The sequence below is a fragment of the Marmota flaviventris genome, chromosome 3 (genome assembly GCF_047511675.1).
Source record: "Marmota flaviventris isolate mMarFla1 chromosome 3, mMarFla1.hap1, whole genome shotgun sequence".
NCBI classification, from domain to species: Eukaryota; Metazoa; Chordata; class Mammalia; order Rodentia; family Sciuridae; genus Marmota; species Marmota flaviventris.
Genome location: NC_092500.1, coordinates 68,384,530 through 68,405,072, shown reverse-complemented (window position 1 = coordinate 68,405,072; position 20,543 = coordinate 68,384,530). Strand labels below are relative to the sequence as shown.

General features: G+C 33.6%; 1 protein-coding gene across 6 annotated transcripts in view; it reads right to left on the bottom strand.

Annotated features, from left to right (window-relative positions):
* The window catches only part of Senp1 (SUMO specific peptidase 1), a 55,082-nt gene that overhangs the window by 20,849 nt on the left and 13,690 nt on the right, over positions 1 to 20,543 (bottom strand). For all 6 annotated transcript variants that reach the window (XM_071609937.1, XM_071609936.1, XM_071609934.1 and 3 more), the window contains 8 exons: positions 20,318 to 20,477; positions 15,468 to 15,639; positions 8,768 to 8,871; positions 8,401 to 8,684; positions 6,583 to 6,637; positions 2,407 to 2,445; positions 1,384 to 1,468; positions 865 to 1,020 (listed from right to left, as the gene is read on the bottom strand). In XM_071609937.1, coding sequence (XP_071466038.1) covers positions 865 to 1,020; positions 1,384 to 1,468; positions 2,407 to 2,445; positions 6,583 to 6,637; positions 8,401 to 8,684; positions 8,768 to 8,871; positions 15,468 to 15,639; positions 20,318 to 20,477 — 1,055 coding nt within the window. The remainder of the gene's footprint in view (positions 1 to 864; positions 1,021 to 1,383; positions 1,469 to 2,406; positions 2,446 to 6,582; positions 6,638 to 8,400; positions 8,685 to 8,767; positions 8,872 to 15,467; positions 15,640 to 20,317; positions 20,478 to 20,543) is intronic.

Sequence of the window (20,543 nt, the reverse complement as noted above, 5' to 3'; positions counted from 1 at the left end):
TTTAGTTCTCCATTCTTACAATATCCAGATACTTGTTTTTTATATTAATTCCTAAAATCTGAAACAATCTTTTGTTATCAAATTTCCTAAGACTATGAAAAGCTCTCCCCCGTGGCTGGGGTTGTGGCTCAGTGGTAGAGTGCTTGCTTTGCACATGTGAGGCACTGGGTTTGATCCTCAGCATCACATAAAAATAAATAAAGATATTGTGTCTATGTGTAGCTAAAAAATATTTTAAAAAAAGAAAAGAAAAGCCCTCCCCCTATATTTTATATTTCTGGTCCAAATGATTTCCTAAGAAAAAGCTTTCACAAAAGGTAGCAATGGAGTAAAAGCAGTGTACTTTAGACACTATTTTCCTAGAAAAATTTGTGTTTTAATTTTTTTTTTTAATTTTTAGTTGTAGATGGACATAATACCTTTATTTTATTTATTTATTTTTATGTGCTTTGGAGGATAGAACTCAGGGCCTCACACGTGAAGCAAGCACTCCACCACTGAGCTACAACCCAGCCCTGTGTTTTACTTTTTAAAATATAAAATATGTACTCCAGGGCAACTACAGTAACTGTGTTATGCTCACCAGGTACATAATTTTTTCTGGTTTTGTTTTGCTTATAATGCTAAGGATTGAACCCAAGGCCTTGTATATGCTAGCATTCTACCAATGAGCTATACCCCCAACCCCCCAATTTTTTCATCAAATTTCAATAATCCTTTAAAAATAAAGATTGATGTATAATAAAATCAGCGAAGTATGAAATAAAATTTAATACCACATATTCTATTACTTTATGTTTAAAAGTGTCCAGAGCATTCTTTATAAATACTTATTAGTGCAGGAATTTACAGCATGTACTTTACCTCTGTAATTTCAGGGAATTCATCTTCACTATCAGTTAATTTATGACTTTTTTTTTCTGTTTCTTGGGAGATTGTGACAGGGATCTCCTTTTCAAGAGGTACACGAAGATGCAGTTCTACTGAATCATGTAATGAATGTTCCTGTTCCTGCAATCTCTGAAAACCAGAACAGCAGAATAGTGCAATAAGGAAATCTACTATTTGACTTATGTATACTGAGTAGTTCTAGTTGGAAAGACCAAGAACATATACCACTCATCATAAAATGCTATGCCACCACATACAATCTTGCAATCACAACAGCAGTTACCCAAATCCAGATAACCTTCTAAACTAGTTTCAATTTGGACATGCTATTTATTTATAATCTTTTTTAAAGATTTTTTTTTTAGTTGTAGATGGACACAATACCTTTATTTATTTATTGTTATGTGGTGCTGAGAATTGAACCCAGTGCATCACCCATTCAAGGCAAGCACTACACCACTGACTTACAACCCTAGCCCCTATAATTTTTACCTGATTTTGAAGCTGTAATGCCAGTGCTTTCTGCTCTTCAATCTGGCGCAATCTTTCCCGAGCACGAGAATCATAAACACTAGTTCTATAAAGTGAAAACAAAAATGACACAAATGGAGATCACCCTCTTGGGATCAAAACACTGTTGACATGCAGTGAATATCAAATACAAAACCCTCACACAGAAAGACCTTACACTAACTTATGCCTCATCACACTTATATTTTAAGACACAGAGTAAAACGACAGAGTTAGTTAATGAAATTATCTCACCACTTTGACTGAAATGATTGTCTCCTAGTGTACTGCTCAATGTGAACAGGTGACTTTTGTAAATATTTATAATTGTGTAGCCACCTTTTTTTAATATTTATTTTTTTAGTTGTAATTAGACACAATACCTTTATTTTGCTTATTTATTTTTATATGGTGCTAAGGATCAAACCTAGGGCCTTGCACATGCTAGACGAGTGCTCTATCACTGAGACACAACCCAAGTCCATGAGCCCCTTTCTAACATGCTTCTAAAATTATGTGAAAGTGAAACTTCATTCTGAATCCCAAATAAGATATTAATTAAGTTTTAGTTAAAACACATTGTTGTATTAAAATATATACACATTGTATTTAAAGTATTGTAAAAAGTCACAAAGAGCAGAGGGTTTAAAAAACTAAAAGTTAGTTCTTGGAACTGGAAACTAAATGCCTTCAGTAAATAAGTTAGTTTTACCAGTGTCAAAATTAAAACATATATTTTCCTTTATATATAATGTCTAACTTTGAAATATTTTTCCAATTCAATTTAGTTTCAACAATTGCTATAATTTAATAAACATAAAAATAGAAATATCCCAATTATAAGAGAATTTCTAAAACTCAGTAAACTTTGGAGTTCAAATAGGTAATTCTTAATGACCAAAAAAAAAAAAAGATAATCAGGATGATTAGCTAATTGTTTCTCTTCTTCTAACTGAAAATGAAGTGACTGAGAAAGAAAAATCATACTAAAAACAAATAACTTACAATTCTTTGATCCACAGCTCTGCCTGGAAGAAAGCAGGACTATAGGTGGAAGGAAAAAATGAGCCAGAGAGATTTATGAGAAAACTTAAATATTTTTATCAACAAAAGCAATCATTTATATAGTTTATAATAATACTTTATAGAATAAGTATAAGGTACCTAATTAATATAACTATAATATTATCTGAGAATAAAGTTGTAAAATATTATCTGAGAATAAAAGAACACAAATGAGTCATCTGCTTACACATTTCTTAAAAAGATCACCCAATTAAGTTTAGCATAGTTCCCCAATTGCATGAGAGGACAGTATGTGAAAAAGCACATTACTAGTCAAGATAATATATTAAGCTAGAACTTTACTCTTATTAAATGGTTTATGCTGACAGATTTATTAATGATTTACTCAAATCTTAGGGATTCTTGGATTTCTTGTCAGTCAAAGTCAAAAAGTATCCATCCAAATCATAATAGTTGCTGAACATTCCCATCCACCAAATATTCCCTATCAAATGGCTAATAAGTCAATGAGCGCCAAAGCAGAGAAGAACAATGCAAATCCATTCCAGAGCTAAAAGATCAATTCCACTGTAGTTCCTACTGCCATTCTAAGTGAATAATGCTTAATGGTGTCACAGGCATGTTAACTGTCCCAACTGCTTCTTGTTTTTCTTGACTTCAACTCCTTGAAAACCCCTAACTAAGGAATCTATCACAGAAACAACTGAAAGAAAAGTGAACACTTTTCTGAAGAAACAGAACAAGTAAAAAGAGCTTTAAATAAGGAGTTAAGAGACCTATATCTCCTGGAGCAGTCCCCATTTAGTTTTATAATTTTGAGTAAGAGACATGGGCATTGTTTTCAAGATTTATAAAATTCAGTGTGATATAGAGTCTCTTTCAGTTCTTAAATCTCTATAATCTCTCCTAGTAAGGGTACTAACAAGGGCTCAGAGGATAACCCTTGCCCCTTAGTCTAACTTTGGAGAGTTTGTATCCCCAGTAATCCTTAGGTTGCTATTCCACTGCCTCTGCATTGTCATTGTCATTAATAACAGCCTATCCCCTTGGCACAATGAACACCTGATAAAGACCAAGATAGAAAGCCACAGAGAACAGTGGTAGCACTGTGAGGGCTGTTTAGTGTATGGTACTAAAAATAAATGAACATGAGAAGGTGTTTATTACACAATATAAAGAAATTTCACAGTAATGGATCATGCTATTAAAATCTGGCTTTCCTTATTAAAACAAAAACTTGATAAAGACAGAAAAGTACTTTTTATTTTGTAAACTACCACATCTTCTGCAACTAGAATAGTTCCTTGCACACAGTAGAGACTTAATATTTGAATGAAAGAATAATGCAGGGGCAAGTACTTCTCTTCAATGGATTAAGGTATCTACTGTCTCAGGAAAGCCAAATAGGGGAAATTTCCTTTTCCAAAGAGATTATATATTACTTCTCATAGAAATGAAGCATACAGTAATAGTAATAACTACAACTATATGTGTATGTGTGTACATGTGTGTTTATACACACACACACACACACACACACACATATATATATATTTTGAGACAGGGTCTCACTAAGTTGCTGAGACTGACTTTGAACCCACCATTCTCCTGCCTCTCCTTCTGAGCTGCTGGGATTACACGCATGCGCCACTGTGCCTGGCTAACTACGACTATATTTTGAACACTGACTTGGTGCTCCATATGTAAAACTTTGCTCTAGGTGTTTTACATACTAGTGAAGCTTCATGATAAGCCCCATATTATTTAATCCTTAATATATATGTAATATATATGTAATATATATATATATATATATATATATATATATATATATACACATACATACATACATACATACATATACATACAGAAAAGGAAACTCAGGTTCAGAAGGATAATTTGACTTGGAATAGCCAGGATTAGAAATCTTATCTAATTCCGAAGACTGTGTTCTTTATACTTGTAGTTAAATGCCTTTCAGTAGACTGATTCATTAAGCAAAAAGGGAAAAAAATGAGTACTAGGGCTACTTAGAGTATTTCAGGTTCTCTAGGATATTCATTTATTTAGCAAAGATTTATTTTCTAAGCACCCATCACATGTCAGGCACTATGATCAGTACTGGGTGATGACTAGGTTCCATTTTCAACAAATAGTATCACGTAATCAATCTTACCCAACAGACCATTTCTCCTTCATCTCATTCTTTAGTTGTCACTAGATGTCCTCCATAAAGGAAAAGACTTAGTAAAGAATCATTGAGGAAGTCTTTTTACATTTCTAGCAGTGCTAGGGATCGACCCCAAGATTTTACACATGCTAAGCAAGCGTGCTACCACTAAACCACACCTTCAGCCTAGTGAGAGCACTCTATCTTTGAGTAATTTCTTCCTGAGAGAGAAAACCTACTTCTTTTGGGGTACCAGGGATTGAACTCCAGGGCACCTGACCACTGAGCCACATCCCCAGCACTATTTTGCATTTTCTTTAGAGACAGTCTCACTGAGTTGCTTAATGCCTTGCTTTTGCTGAAGCTGGCTTTGAATCTGAGATCTTCCTGTCTCAGCCTCCTGAGTGGCTGGGATTACAGGCATGTGCCACCATGCCTGGCTGTGAAACACTTTTAAAATGCTTTATCTGTAAGTTCTTCTTCACATAATTCAATGGTAGAGTACTAATACTGGCATTTTATTTATAAGTAATATGAGGTTCAGAAGAATAACTTCTCCAAAGTTACAGGAAGCCTGAAAGAGCCAAGATCAGAAGTCAGGTCCGACTCTGAAAAACTAAGAAATAAAGAACCCAAACTACAAAGTCTCCCTGAGTCACTCAACAGAAAATTTTAATGAATACTCAAAGCTTAGAATGAATGGGGGAGCTGCAAAGAAGTAGTGGAAATTAAATGAGAAAGAACATTTTATTATCTCTAATCTCCTCAATGGAAAACTAAAACTGCCATTCTAGCAACTGAAATGCCAAGACCATAATATGGCAAAGAAATCTAAGTAATAACCTAGTGAATTACAGAGGGAGATGTACTTGACACCTCCCAGAGAAGTATTGACACCTCCCAGAAGTAAAGTTTCATATGTAAGTCACTCTTGAAATGAAATTTAAAGATAAAAGAGACTACTGTTAGATCAGTTGACAGAACATTCAAGGCAGAAAAAAAATTGGCAAAAAAAAGCATATCATATTTAAAAACTAAAACAAATTCAGCATTTGAAAATACATGAAAAGAGTCTCATATTTCCACATGGCTTCCTCTCACTTTCATTATGTCTCTACTCAGCTGGCACTTGACTGAAGACTTGCCTCAACTACCCTATACATGTAATTTTTCTCCAACCCTAGCCTACATATTAGTCCCTTTTTCTTTACAACATTTATAACTACTAGACATATATGTTTATGTGCTCCCTACTTGTCTCCTATCACTTCCCTCATCTAAAATACAACTCCTTGAGGGCAGAGACTTCTTTTCTCTGCTGTTATCCCCATTGTCTATTCCAGTACCTGGCACATAGTAGACTCTTAATATTTAAATACTTGTTAAAGAAATGTGCAATGGAAGGTAAGGCTTATGGAGGAAGTGCTCACTATACAATACTAAGGAGTTTGGGTTTAATTCTATGTCTAATAAACCACCCTTGAAAGAGTTTAATAAATGGTCATAAATTCCTTTAATGAATGATCAGATATTTTAGAAAGATCACTCTGGCTATAGGATGGAAAATGAACTGAAGAATAAAGTAGAAGAATTTTAGAAAGATCACTTTGGTTGCAGCATGAAAATGGATGAAAGAATAAGGTTGAAAATGAATTAACATAGTATGGTGGAAGATGAAATGAAGAACAAAAGGAAGGCTGGAGGAAAGATGATCAATTAGGAAGTCACTGAAATTCAAATAATACATGAGAAAGGTTTGAATTGAGGCAATTTTGTGTTACACAACTCTTAGTAAAGAAATTTTGGTTAAACAAAGGGAAAATTATATGTTAAGAATGACCTTTTCACTCTTCATTGTGTATAAGAGAAATGAAAAGTTGTGCTCCATTTGTATACAATGAATCGAACGCACTCTGCTGTCATGTATAACTAATTAGAATAGAGAGAGAGAAAGAGAGAGAGAACAACCTTTTTCCTAAGTTTACCTGGGAGTTGGAGTCTGAGACTCTTTCACTTTGAGTAAAATCACAGAGTCTGATCCTAAACAAAGAAACACAAGAGCATTTCCTGATTAATAAAATTCCACCGTTATATTTTCTATTTGTCTTAGTTCAAATTCCTAAACTTTATTATATTCTATTTCCCCAAAAATAACAGCATTAGGACAAAGATATTAAGAAAGAGAAAGAGAGACAGGTCTCTTTCACTGAGACCATTAATAGGTCTTAGTGAAGAGCTTGTCTTACAAATAAGAAGTCACTCTGAAATACAAGCATATTTGCCCTTTTGCATCCACTCTTGGGATGTGTTTACTCCCTGTGCTTTCTTTTAATAATCAATCCAGATAAAGTTAACTGGCTGTGAAAATTAAAAATACAATTATACTTGGAAAATAAGAACATGCAGTCTTGAGCTCGTGATGGACCCATGAAAATGAATTAGGTGAAAGGAAGGGAAGGGAAAGGGGAGGGAAAGATATAGTACTGTAGGAGGACTCTATAACATACAAATTTTATCATTATATCATTTGTTTCTGGAATAAATACTCCTCTAGGGCAGCAACCATATCCTTATAAAGTGCTATGATTAGAACCTCATTTAGAGTATTTATTAAGTGGTACAAGGAGAGAATTAAACAGGGCAATGTAGTATATTTGTTCCAATCTAATTGTATCTAAGTATCTGCCACACAATGTATGATTCTGAGGTTAAATTTTATTTTGTTTTGACTTTTTTGTGCAGTCCTAGGGATGAAACCCCAGGTCTCACCCACACTACACAAGCACACCACCACTGAGCCACTTCCCTAGCTCTGCCCCACCTTCTATTAAATAAATAACTTCAAAAATGTAATACAAGTTTTCATGGGTATGTGTAACTATATAATGATGCCACCATGGTGATGTCACCAGAATTTTTTTTTTCATATTTTTTTGGCTGTAGATGAACATAATACTTTATTTATTTTTTATGTGGTGCTGAGAATCAAACCCAGTGCCTCACATGTGCAAGGCAAACGTCTACCACTGAGCCATAATCCCAGCCCCCATGTCACCAAAAATTTTAATCCTCAAGTGAGAATTAAAACCAAAAAAAAAAGATTAAAAAAAAAATCAAATGAATTGAGGAAGGAGGAAAAGTCTTGTGCTCAATCTATCAAGATTCCTAATGTCTGACCATTTAACCCACAATTTGTTTTAAGTTACATACCTAAATATGTACAAGTGTACCATAATACATACCAAAAAATGGAGAGAACTATTATAGCAAAACCTTAAAGGACCAATGCCAAAAGTTAGGAAAAAAAACTCTCTCCAAAACTTGCTGACAATCATTCTAAAATGCATAAACCTATAATGTCTTAGTATTATATGTTAAATACTTATACTTCAATACATTTTTGATATATCTCAAAACTCCTAGAACTTCAGTTTACTTGATTTTCATTGCAAAGTAATTAAGAAACAGGGAAAGTTCTGAAGCAACTGGGCTGGATATACTCTGATTCTAGGTTCTGCCTCAGGCAATTAGTCATTTAGATATTATATCAAATCATTTACAATTTGATGTAAGAAAAGAGTACCACCTCCCCCAAAAAAAGGAAAAAGTAGTATTTCATTATTTTACTTGTATGTTTAGCTTGCTCATGGCATGATTAGTTGAATTATGTTTTTAAAGTCTCATATATGTATATATAGTGTATATGTATGTTATGTGTGCATTACAATGTTGCCAATAATCAATCCAGATAAAGTTAACTGGCTGTTAGAAATAAAAATACAGTTATACAATATCATTTTTACCTTCAGATTGTGTGTTTGATGCTGGTAAATTATCTGGTTGATGTGGAAGAGAGTGGTGATGATGGGGTTGATGGCAAGGATCAGAATCTGTGGATCCAAATGGAACATCTGGGGTATATGACGGTAAGGAATATGCACTGTGAGACCGCTGTTCCTGGGTAGTTAAAATGCTGGCAGATCCAGATGATGAAGTATCAGAACCAATGACATGAGATGCACAAGAATTTCCATTTTTAAACAGTGAGTCTTTCAAAGTATTCTTACTGGAGCTAAGACATCGAGACCTAGCAAGAGAACGATATAGTTTGAATATCAAATAGCAAATTGTAGAATTAAATTAATCTAAAAAGATGCTTCTGTAACTCACAGGTGTAAAGGAAAATGTGTGGTGGGTTTGGCTACAGAGAACTGTTTCCCTGTGACCATCTGTAGCAGTTGTCTGTAGATCTCTTTTTCTTCTTCTTGAACTGTCTATAAGACAAAAAAATAAAGATCTTAAATACATTCAATGAGACAAGTATTTCTCAAAGTAGCATCTAGATGAGATCACAGAAGTTCAGTCAAATTTCTTTCTTTTTTTTTTTTTTTTTTGTTTAAAGAGAGAGAGAGAGAGAGAGAGAGAGAGAGAATTTTTTAATATTTATTTTTTAGTTCTCAGCGGACACAACATCTTTGTTTGTATGCGGTGCCGAGGATCGAACCCGGGCCACACGCATGCTAGGCGAGCGCATTACCACTTGAGCCACATCCCCAGCCCCAGTTCAGTCAAATTTCAAGCAGACTCCTAAAGGTAATTAAGAACTGTTGTACATTAGGCTGAGAGGTAATACACCTGTAATTCCAATGACTTGGGAGACTGAAGCACAAGGATGGCAAGTCTGAGGCCAGCCTCAGCAACTTTGCAAGACCCTCAATAATGAACAAAACCCTGTCTCAAAATTTTAAAAAAATAATAATAAAAAAGGGCTGGGGATAGTGGTAAAGTACCCCTGGCTTCAACTCCTTCCCCAAATCTATATGTAAAAGAATATTCCAGATAGAGGAACAGCAAATGCAAAACCCTGAAATAGGAATGTGCCTGACGTATTCAAGAAGTAGTAAGGTCAGTGTGAATGATGGGAAGGGTAGAAAGAAATACAGTCACCTAGCCAAGAACTACACTGCATAAGAATAAAATAATATTAGTGATATTACTATGTCAGTTCATTACATCATTATTTACTGTAACCATATAAAACATCTACTCTATACAGATCCTCTGAAGCAATGGACTGTGTTCAAGAAGTTTCAGTTATTTTTTTTTTTAAATCTTACAAACTGTGTAATATAACTACACAATAATTTCAAACACGGTGGTAGGGTTAGCAGCACCTTGCAGTGACATACAATACGTGCATAAGTAGTTTATTCAATTACAAATATTTGTTAAAAGCCAAATGAATTAAATGATTAATTACAAAGGCAAATAAATACTAATATTTTTTCTTCTTGAATCTTTAGTTGTTGCTACAGAGTAAATTATAATTACATTGCCAATATAATGTTACTCATCTACTAGAATATACTTAAACTGTGAGGCATGACAACTCCCTTTGAGGAAAAAAAAAAACTATCCTTAAAGGTGTATAGCTAAGTTAGAAAAGAAAGAACAGACCCAAGAGGAAAAACAACAACAAAAACAAAGAAAGAAACAAAAAACCCACAACAACAAAATCTTGCAATGCTCTATGTGGGAGGAAAAAAAAAAAAAACCTCCATTATTTTATCCCTTAGATATTAATACTGTATTCAAGATGATGGTGACCTCCTGTTCCACACTTTGTGAAAATACTATTTACAGTACTGGGCTGGCACCTCCATGATGGCACAAAAATAAGGCTAGAAACAGACATTACCAGGTATAAAGTAATATCAATAACCAAATCTGTTATTTTTGGCTATTCTACTGAAAAGAAAACACTTGAAAAACTTTTGTCTGTATAATCTTAAATTGCCATTATGAAGATTCTTTAAGAGCAGAATGAAAACACATTATTATAGATTATTAGATGGTAAGAACAGTCTGTTGATCAACTCAACAGTGATCTTCTATATGCAGGAAATCTGTGTTAGCCGGCATTTTATGGACCAGGAGTTTCTGTATATCCTAAATTTAAGTGTTAACTCTTCTAGTATACCGAATAACCTAATCAACATACATTAAAGTTATCAATATACTGTTTCCAAGAGTAGTTAAGATGAAAGGAGGGAAGGGAAATCAGGCCACCTGGGTCATAAAATTAAATCTTAATTAACCAACACTTTTAGTACATATCCACTGTCCCACCAAACTGGATTTTAAAAACCTTTGTTTATTACATCATAGAGGGAAACAATGTATATACCCCAGTATGAGACGTTACTTTGCAGAGCATCTCTTGATACCAAGGGAATGTTTAAAAAAAAAAAAAAATCATTTCCATCACATGAAGATCTCAAAAGAACATGGAGTAAAATGAAACAGAAAAGATATTTGTTCCAAAGGTATCAACCACCAAAGTTAAAAACACTTCTTTCTCACATCACAGAGCCAACTATTTTCTCAGAATAAACTTTTATGTTTATAAGATACAAAGAACCAAGGGATCATAAAGTAACTTTACTAACACAAATTAAGAGAAATCTAGATTAATTCAATGTAAAGATCTAATTAAAAAGTAATTTAACACACACTAGTCCCCTATAAATCATTTTCTCAATAAATGTAACTTCAAAGAAAAGATTTTGACCCTGAATAATCTCATACTTACTAGTGGACATAAAATAAAAAAGAATAGATTATCCTTATTCCAAACCCTTAAAGCCTCATGTTTCCAGTTTAAACTAATTTATGGTTTTAAAAGTTTAAAGTTTTCATTGTTTTACATATTATTTTGGAGGTCACAAGGACTTTTTTTTTTTAATGATGGTAGGTACTTTTTCTTTCATTAAAACAAAAAAAATGAACGTTACGTTCTATTTGGAACCATTTCTGACAAAGAAAAGATAGTTTAGGAAACATTCAAAAGAACATACATAACACTTGGTTTTACCAAATAATGCACAAAAACGGTAAGTCACTTGAAACATCAAATACACTCCTGTTTTAAAGCATCTAGTACTAAAAAATTTTTTAAAAAACACATCTTTCTCTCTATATTATTAAAGTGTTTTTATACTTAAATAAGAAATTAGGAAATGAAGAGGAAAAGAAGCAATAATTAGATAATATGTTGAAATTCAGGAGGCTGTCTAACATTACATTTAAAAAACTTAGTTTAGGACCAAATTTTAAACAGTGTAAGATTAATTAAGGTGCTGAATTCTACTAAGAAAAATATGTGACATATTCCTGCAATTAGGTGATATTTCTGCAAGAGGCTCCATCAAAAAATTGAACTGTAAGAGTATAACAATTTTTAGAGTGCACAAAATGAACCTTAACAAACAAGCCAATTATTTTTACAAATTATCCAAATAACTTTGTAATCTCCCTAACTTTTATTTTGCTTAAATAACTTTTAAAACATACAAATAAATTTCAAGTACAAAATGTATATCACTCAATAATTTTCTATTAAATTCAAATGCTTTGTTTATGACAAAACTGTAAAGCATTGAAGAGAAAGGAATAAAACTATCCTTGCCATTTATATAAAATCTAACATCTTAAAATGCTCAATAAGTTACAGAGAAGCATGTCTGGAAGTAATATGTAATTGTTCTTACCCTTTAAATTTTGTATTGTTGCTAGTATTTTCTCTTTTTCTAACAGAAATTTACATCCTCTATAACAAAAACTGGAAATGTTCTATAACTGTGCTGTGCAATATGGTAGCCACTACCCACATGTGACTAATGAATGCTTGAAATGTGGCTTGTGACTAAGAAACTAAATTTTTAATTTCATTTAATTTGAATTAATTTAAATAACACTTGTGGCTACTGGTTATCCCAACTGAACAGCACAGCTCCTCAATGCTACACTCTCAATCAGTTATTCTGTATAGCCACAACTTGGAAATTTCCAAATTCTTTCAAATCCCTGTGGTAAGTCTGAACAAACAGTTCAGAGGCAGCATTTTTTGTAAATATCTTCATATTTCTAAATTTGACAGACAAATCCAGCATTGATACCCAATCTTCATATTTTCTATTTTTTTAATTATACATGAAAATAGAATGTATTTTGACATATTATACATACATGGAGTATAATTTCTAATTCTTGTGGTTATACATGATGTGGAGTTACGCTGGTCATGTATTCATATATGAACATAGGAGTTATGTCCAATTCCTTTTACTGTCTTTCCTATTCCCACCGCCCCTTCCCTTCATTCTCCTTTGTCTAACCCAATGAACTTCTATTCTCCCCCTCCACCTTTATTGTGTGTTAGCATCCACATATCAAAAAGAATATTCAGCTTTTGATTTTGGGGGATTGGCTTATTTTACTTAGCACAATAGTCTCTAGTTCCATCCATTTACTGGCAAATGCCATAATTTCATTCTTCTTTATGGCTGAGTAATATTCCCTTGTGTATATATACCACATTTTCTTTATCCATTCATCTGTTGAAGGACACCTAGGTTGGTTCTATAACTTAGCTATTGTGAATTGAGCTGCTATAAACATTAATGTGGCTATGTCACTGTAGTATGCTGCCAATTTTCATTCTTTAAACAGAAGCAAATATATCTCTCTTGGAGATCCCAACATTCCCATGGAAATAACATTTTCTCCAGTTCATAAGTTTCCATCAATTAATTCTCTATTCATAAGGAGAAAATGTATTATTTCTGTATTACTGGTAATGCCAGAGACTCAATATTTAAATAATTTGCTCTAAGTTTGATACTAAAGTTGTTTCAATATTTGTCTACTCCTATGGATTATTCTATAGTACAAGTGGCTTGCTTTTCATAGTAGATACAGATCAAAAATCAACTGAGGAAAGATTTCCTGCACTTCATTTCATTACTTAGGTTCAATCCTTAGCATCTTCTTTGCACTGTAGTAGGAAGGAGAAACTACAGCCTCAAGTCCTGATTTAGCCTGTGCCTTGAAGGGTTGGCTGGAGGGGTAAATAGTCAGTCCAAGGGGAGCATGGGTGGTCCAAAGGAGTAGCTGATGGGTGAATGTCAATCTTATGTTGACCATATGGAGATTACTCAGCTGCTATGCTGCTGCAGTTTCCTTCCCGAATCTTTCTGTACTCTTTAAGCTCTGGCATAAGCACAAGCCCCGTAAGTTCAGTAACTAAGAAAACATTATTTAGTTTGTAATAACTAATACATATGATACAAAATTCAATAGTACAAAAATATAATAAAAAATAAATCACCCTTTCATCATTGTTGCCCAGCTCTTATCATCAAAGGTAAATGTTGCCAGTTTCTTGTTTAGCTTTTGCCCTATGAAATGAGTTACTAGTTCTGCCATTCTTCCCTTGAATATTTTAGATGAACTAAAACTTTTAAAATGCACATTTTTACTAAACATTTGCTAAACTACTTCACAATAATCAGGTTTTGTTACTTGAGAGGCCCACTTGCCCCCAAAAACCAAATGGAAAAAGTAATGGGAAAGGCAGAAAAGAGACTTTAATCAGTATAGGTTACACCATAAGACAAGGGGACTGGCATCTTTTATCATGTCTTCAGGGATACTGACCTGAGCTTCCATACAGACAAGTAAACACAGAAATATGCATAAGCAAACACTATTGGTCAAACTGATTGATCATTATCTCAGAATGGGAAAGAACCTTATCAGAGATAAGTTGCTATTATGAGGGGGTAGTTTCTATACCTTTATGGATCATATCTATTATTCCTGGAATCCAAGTGATTTGTGCTTATGCCAGAGCAAAGAAGACAGATGAAAAATGGAAGCAGAGATGCAAAGTCTTTTATCCTGCTTTTAATTACCCATTGGACATTTGTAAATCCAAGTAAAAAGTCTAAGTCCTTATTAAAGTTTTGACACCTAAGAAATCTTCAATTACCAAATTTTGCAATTATTTAGCAAATAATACTATAATCTTGTGTCCATGCTCAGTAATCTCCACTAGGCAAGAATCATATCACTATGTTGTATAAAAGAAGGCATACCAGAGGAGACTTACTCACAAGAGCTGGGTTCTAGGCCTGCCATTACTAGATGTGTGATCTCTGACTTTTACTTTCCAAATCTGGAAAATATGGATACTAACTCACTTTCACCTATTTCACTGGGTTAATGAACTCAGCATAATAATACGTGTAGGAAGCACACTATAAACATTAATCCAGTATAAATGTAAAGTTATTATTATTCATTTCTATTTTCACAATAACCAGTTAATTAGATGTGTAATAAATTAGATGCTAAATAGATATATAGTAAATATGCAACTGAACAGGAAAAACCCTGATTCCTATTGTACAAATTACATGCGGTACTGTATTTACAAAATTTTATTTTTTTCTTTAGGTTTACTGAATGAATATAACAACTTAAGTGTCACCAAAACATCTTTTTTTTTTTTTTTCTTTTTGCAGGGGATGGGGGAAATCTAGCACCTCAAAGATCTTACCCAAAATAAAAAGCTATAAATCATTTCATAGTCTTTTTTTTTTCTTTCATATTTAGGAAAAATTCATCCTAGTGGGAAGGACAGGTGTTCTATCAAATTTTATCAAAACAAAAACTGTTTAGCAAGTTAATAGTTTTGCCACTGGAAATAAAAATTTAAGGAGTCTCCAGGGAAAAAAGAGAAAGAACGAGCAAGAAAGAGTGACAGATTGATATATGAGAAGCCATTCGGGAAATAAGGAAATTAAAGCCAGTCACACAACAGAAACAGAAGATGGGAAGAAAAATAATGAAATTCTGATAAAATAGGTCTTTAATTCCTTTAGTTGAGATGTCAGAATTCAAGAAGAGTAAATAAGAAGAAAAAAAAACACAGAAAGGATTAAGTAAATAGAGTAAGTATAAACACCTTATCAGAGGTAACAAAAGATCCTAACTTTTAGCAGCTTTTGATTCAGGTTTTCCTTACCTCTTCTGCTGTACTAACATGTCGCCTCTGAGTTTTCTTAGGGCTTAAAAGGCTTCGACGACATGAACCACTCCAAGATGGACTTGGAACAGGCTTAATAGGAAAAGATTTTTCATACGCAGACATGTGGCAGTGATGGTTTGACTTTCCTGTAAAAGTGTTTGATATTCCACTAAAAAATAAAAAGTTTGTAAGAAAGATAAAAACAGTTAAAATAAATCTAAACTAGTCATTATTCACTTTCTAGAAACAACTAAAACAGAATGATAAATTGACACAAGGGGTCGTAGCCACTTAAAAGGTCTGCCCTTAAAAAAGGTCTTAAACTACCAAAACATACATAATCATCAAACATAATCATGTTTCTTAGATCCATAATATAGAACTTCCTTCAGTTAAGAACCATATAGTGGTGTGGTAGGGCAGACAGCAAATCAGACTAGATTTCTTTGGAAAATATGAATTTCAGATATGCTAAACATACATAAACATACATGAACCAAGGGCAATGTGCATGCTAGGCAAATGTTCTACCACTGAGCTATACCTCCAGCCCTATACATACATGTTCTATTACTCTACAACCCTGTGTCCCAAGCCCTTTTGATGGATTTACTTTAAATATTTAAAAATGGAGAGCTAAAACCTCACAATTAACTTTTAAACTGACTTTTAAAATTTCCTGAAAGACCAACAGGGGGCTCCCATCCTTCATTAAAAATAGAACACTTTTTATTAGGCTACAATACTGTGAATTCTTTTGGTTTCACCAGTCTCTGAAAATTTTGGTTTTGTTTCTTTTTATTACTTGTGCCCTATCCTATGGGAAAAAGTGGCAAGAAAAATTTCTGTGAACTCAAAAGCCCAGTCATATCTCTAAGGCTTAATAAATTTAAGTTTTTTCTATGTGATATTTTTTATCTATCATTACCCAGCAAGTTTGTGGTACTATTACCATAATTAATTTTTCTTTTTCTTTTTTTCCTGCTGACGACTCAGAATAGTGTTACACCACTGACTAAGCTGAATTCAATGCAATCAACTCTTTACATCATTACATGTGGTCTGAATCCAAGTGGAATGAATAGGTCTAATGAAAATAAAAAAACACATAATAATACTCTCTTAACTTTTCAAGCTTTTTTTTTTTTAAGAGTGCTAGAGTGGGGAAATGAGCAAGAACTTGGGATGGGAATGTAGCTCAGTGATAGAGCAAGCACTTGCCTAGCATGTGTGAGGCCCTGGGTTCAATCCTCTATAACACAAGAGAAGGGAAGTGGGAGCAAAGACTCAATTTCAGGAACAGGCTTATTTTCTTAGGCTTGGGAGGTACCGCTATAAAAAGATGACAAAGGCAATATAATTGTTTACAAAGGATATAATGGTCTGGTATGGTGGTGCACGCTTATAATCCCAGCAGCTCGGGAGGTTGAGGCAGAAGGATTCTAAGTTCAAAGCCTGCCTCAGGGGGGATGGGGTTGTGGCTCAGAGGTAGAGTGCTTGTCTGGCATCTGCAAGGCACTGGCTTCAGATTCTCAGCACCACATAAAAATAAATAAAGTATACAATTTGATGTTTAAAAAAAAAAAAAAAAAAAGCCAGCCTCAGCAATGGTGAGGCGCTAAGCAACTCAGTGAAACCCTATCTCCAATACAATAAAAAATTAGGCTGAGGATGTGGCTCAGTGATTGAGTGCCCCTGAGTTCAATCCCTGGTACCCCCCCAAAAAGGATATAACGGATTCTTCACAAGTCTTTTGTTATTTGTGCCTACTAGAATGTGCATGTTTTTAATATAAAAGATTCTTTTTTCTAAAAAACCAATATGAGGGTGTCATGCAATGCCAGAATGCCACAAAACAAGGGTGCTATGAAAAACTAATGAAGTTGGGACAAATAGAGACAGACAGAAGCAAGCTTGAAGGGAATCCCACTCCCAAGTTGTGAGAATGGGAGCATTAAAAGCATAAAAATTGTAGTGAATTAAAACACACTGTATCTATGATACTCAAAATAGAACAGAAAAAAATTTGCACAATGTGAAGTGACTATTATAATTTATCTTGTCTTTTCCATAGGTAATACATTTCATGGTAATCAAATAACTGAAAATTCAAACTGCCAATGATATAAAAAAAAAGAAATAATAAAATTAGAGAAAATATTACTTCATTAACTACAATAAAATAACTGTCAGATACAGATTATCAATTGATAATAATAACTATTAGCTAAATGGCTAATGTGAAAATGATTCTTCCTATAATGATAAAATAACATCATTTGGATTACATTTCTAATTACAAAGGGAAAACCTTAACTATACAATTAGGGACCACACTGCCATATCCCTAACTCCAAAGTCAATCTAGTATCACTAATGATACGAAAACCAACATAAGATACTATTGTTTTCTAATGTGTCATAATATAGCATCGTCTTTTCTTCAAGCCAAAATCGAGTTTACAAGCTATATTTTTTGTAAATATAGCAGGGACAAAGAACAAAATAAGGATACCATAAGGAAGCAACATGTCAAATCCAAAAGGTGGAACAGAAAAATGTCATGACATTTAAAAAAAAAAAAAAAAAGCGGCTGTCACAGACAACCAGAGACTTACAGGAAATAACTACCACATGCAATCTTAGATTAGATATTGATTTGGACTAACTTGATATAAAAGATACTTTGGGGTTAACTGAGAAAATTAAAATAAAATTTAGTGTATAAGACCAAATTGGAAAGGAAGAGAAGATTGACCAAAAAAGCAGATTATATTCCCAGCAACTTGGGAGGATAAGGCAGGAGGATTGCAAGTTTGAGAACAGCCTCAACAACTTAGTGAGGCCCTAAGCAACTTACTGAGACCCTGTACCAAAGTAAAAAAGGTTGGGGGGGTGATATAGTTCAGTGGTAAAGCACCCCTGGATTAAATTCTCAGTACCAAAAAAAAAAAAAAAAGAGAGAGAGAACAGAATACAGAATGATATGTACAATATGAACTAATTTAAGATTATCTATGTAAAGACAGAGAAAATATCTGAACAAAAATATTACAGAGTTGCTTTCAAGCTGGTGGAGATGTTATATTTTGTTTTTTATTTTTGCTTAGCTATATTTTCTAATTTTTTACTAAGCATATGTATTGTTTCTGTAACAATTAATTTTTTAAAGTTATCAGTATGGCATTATTCCATTAGAAAACCAACTTACTGAATAATATATATAGGAATCTTTAATGAAGATAACAATCAAACATTTCCATAGTATACATATCACATACATCATGCTATATATGAGTGAGAAACAGTGAGAGAGAAATAAGCACAGGAAAAGGTCTAGAAGGAAACACTAATTTGGAAAAATGAGATTGTGGGTGGTGGTCACTAATTTTTATTGGTAATGTTTTGATTTTTTACACTATAATGTAATTAATTTTTTAAAATATTTTTGTAGTTGTTGATGGACTTTATTCATTTATTTATTTGTGGTGCTGAGAATTGAACCCAGTGCCTCACACATGTGAAGCAAGTGCTCTACCACTGAGCCACAACCCCAGCGTGGTAATTAATTTTTATATTAAAAAAAAATTAAGGGCTGGGGATGTGGCTCAAGCGGTAGCAAGCTCGCCTGGCATGTGTGCGGCCCGGGTTCGATCCTCAGCACGACATACAAACAAAGATGTTGTGTCTGCCGAAAACTAAATAAATAAATAAATATTTAAAAAAAAAAAAAAATTAAAAAGTAGTAAAGCACTTGAGACCTGTTCCCAAAGTCCATGTGCTGATAATCATAAAGTTAAAAAAAAAAAAAAATCATGCCAGGCACAGTGGCACACACCTGTAATCCCAGCAGCTCAGGAGGCTCAGACAGAAGGATCGCAAGTTCAAAGCCAGCCTCAGCAAAATCGAGACACTAAACAACTCAGTGAGACAATGTCTCTAAATAAAATACAAAATAGGAAAGGGGATGTGGCTCAGTGTTCAAGTGCCCCTGAGTTCAATCCCTAGTATAAAAAAAAAAAAAAAAAAATTATCTTTTTGGTTTCAATCAACATCAGAAAGCCTTGATTAAACAGAAAATTAAATGATCTCACATTCCTGAAATTTGTTACCCGAAAGTTTAAGAAGTCCTAAATACTGTTAAAAAAGACATACGTGGGCTGGGGTTGTGGCTCCGCGGTAGAACACTTCCCTATCATGTGTGAGGCACTGGGTTCGATCCTCAGCACCACATAAAAATAAATAAAATAAAGGTATTGTGTCCAACTACAACTAAAAAAACAAAAAAAGTTTTTAAAGACATACTTTACAAATATAATAAAGTACCTGCGGTAAAATTTCTAAGCTAAACTTCATCTGCCTTTAATAACTAGTATAAGTTTGGTAAGGGAATAGGTGGGCTTATACACTAGGATAAAGTTCTCTGTGATTCTCTAACAGAAGTTAGTTTAGGTGTAGTTGACTAATGCATAAGGTGTAGATCTGCTTTAGTTTGTCATGCCTCTGCTCATTTCATTGAACTGTAAAATGTGCTGGTTTCTTTGCTATTCAAGTTGCAGAAACTGATTTTCACTGTAAAATTCCTATTAGCCATATTTATCTCAAAGGATACTAAAATGCTCATATCCATTAAGATTTACCTTAAAAATCTCATCTAATGAAAAGATTTGGCTATCACCAAAATTCAGCACCAAATAAACTAAAAGTTGAAAGTTTAAAATGGATTTGAACATATAAATCCAAAAATGGCACTACTCATTTAAAATGCCAATAATAACGACTATCTTATAGCCATTTTCCCTTATATCTAAGGAAAGGATTGAAAATGAGATAAACAAAATACCAACCATGAGGCCTTTCGGGTTTCGAGGTAAAGACTTCGGCTGTTTCTGGATTTCTGTAAAGTTGAGCTTGATGCTGGAGTGGAATTTCTCCACTGGCCATTTGCACTCTGGCCAAAGGTTCTTAAGTCGCCTGAGCCAAGAAAACTGTCTGAGGAAGGGTTGTCTAAAAAAAAAATAAATAAAAGTTTGAATAAATTAAACCAATAACTACAGCTGGTTCTCTTTATGA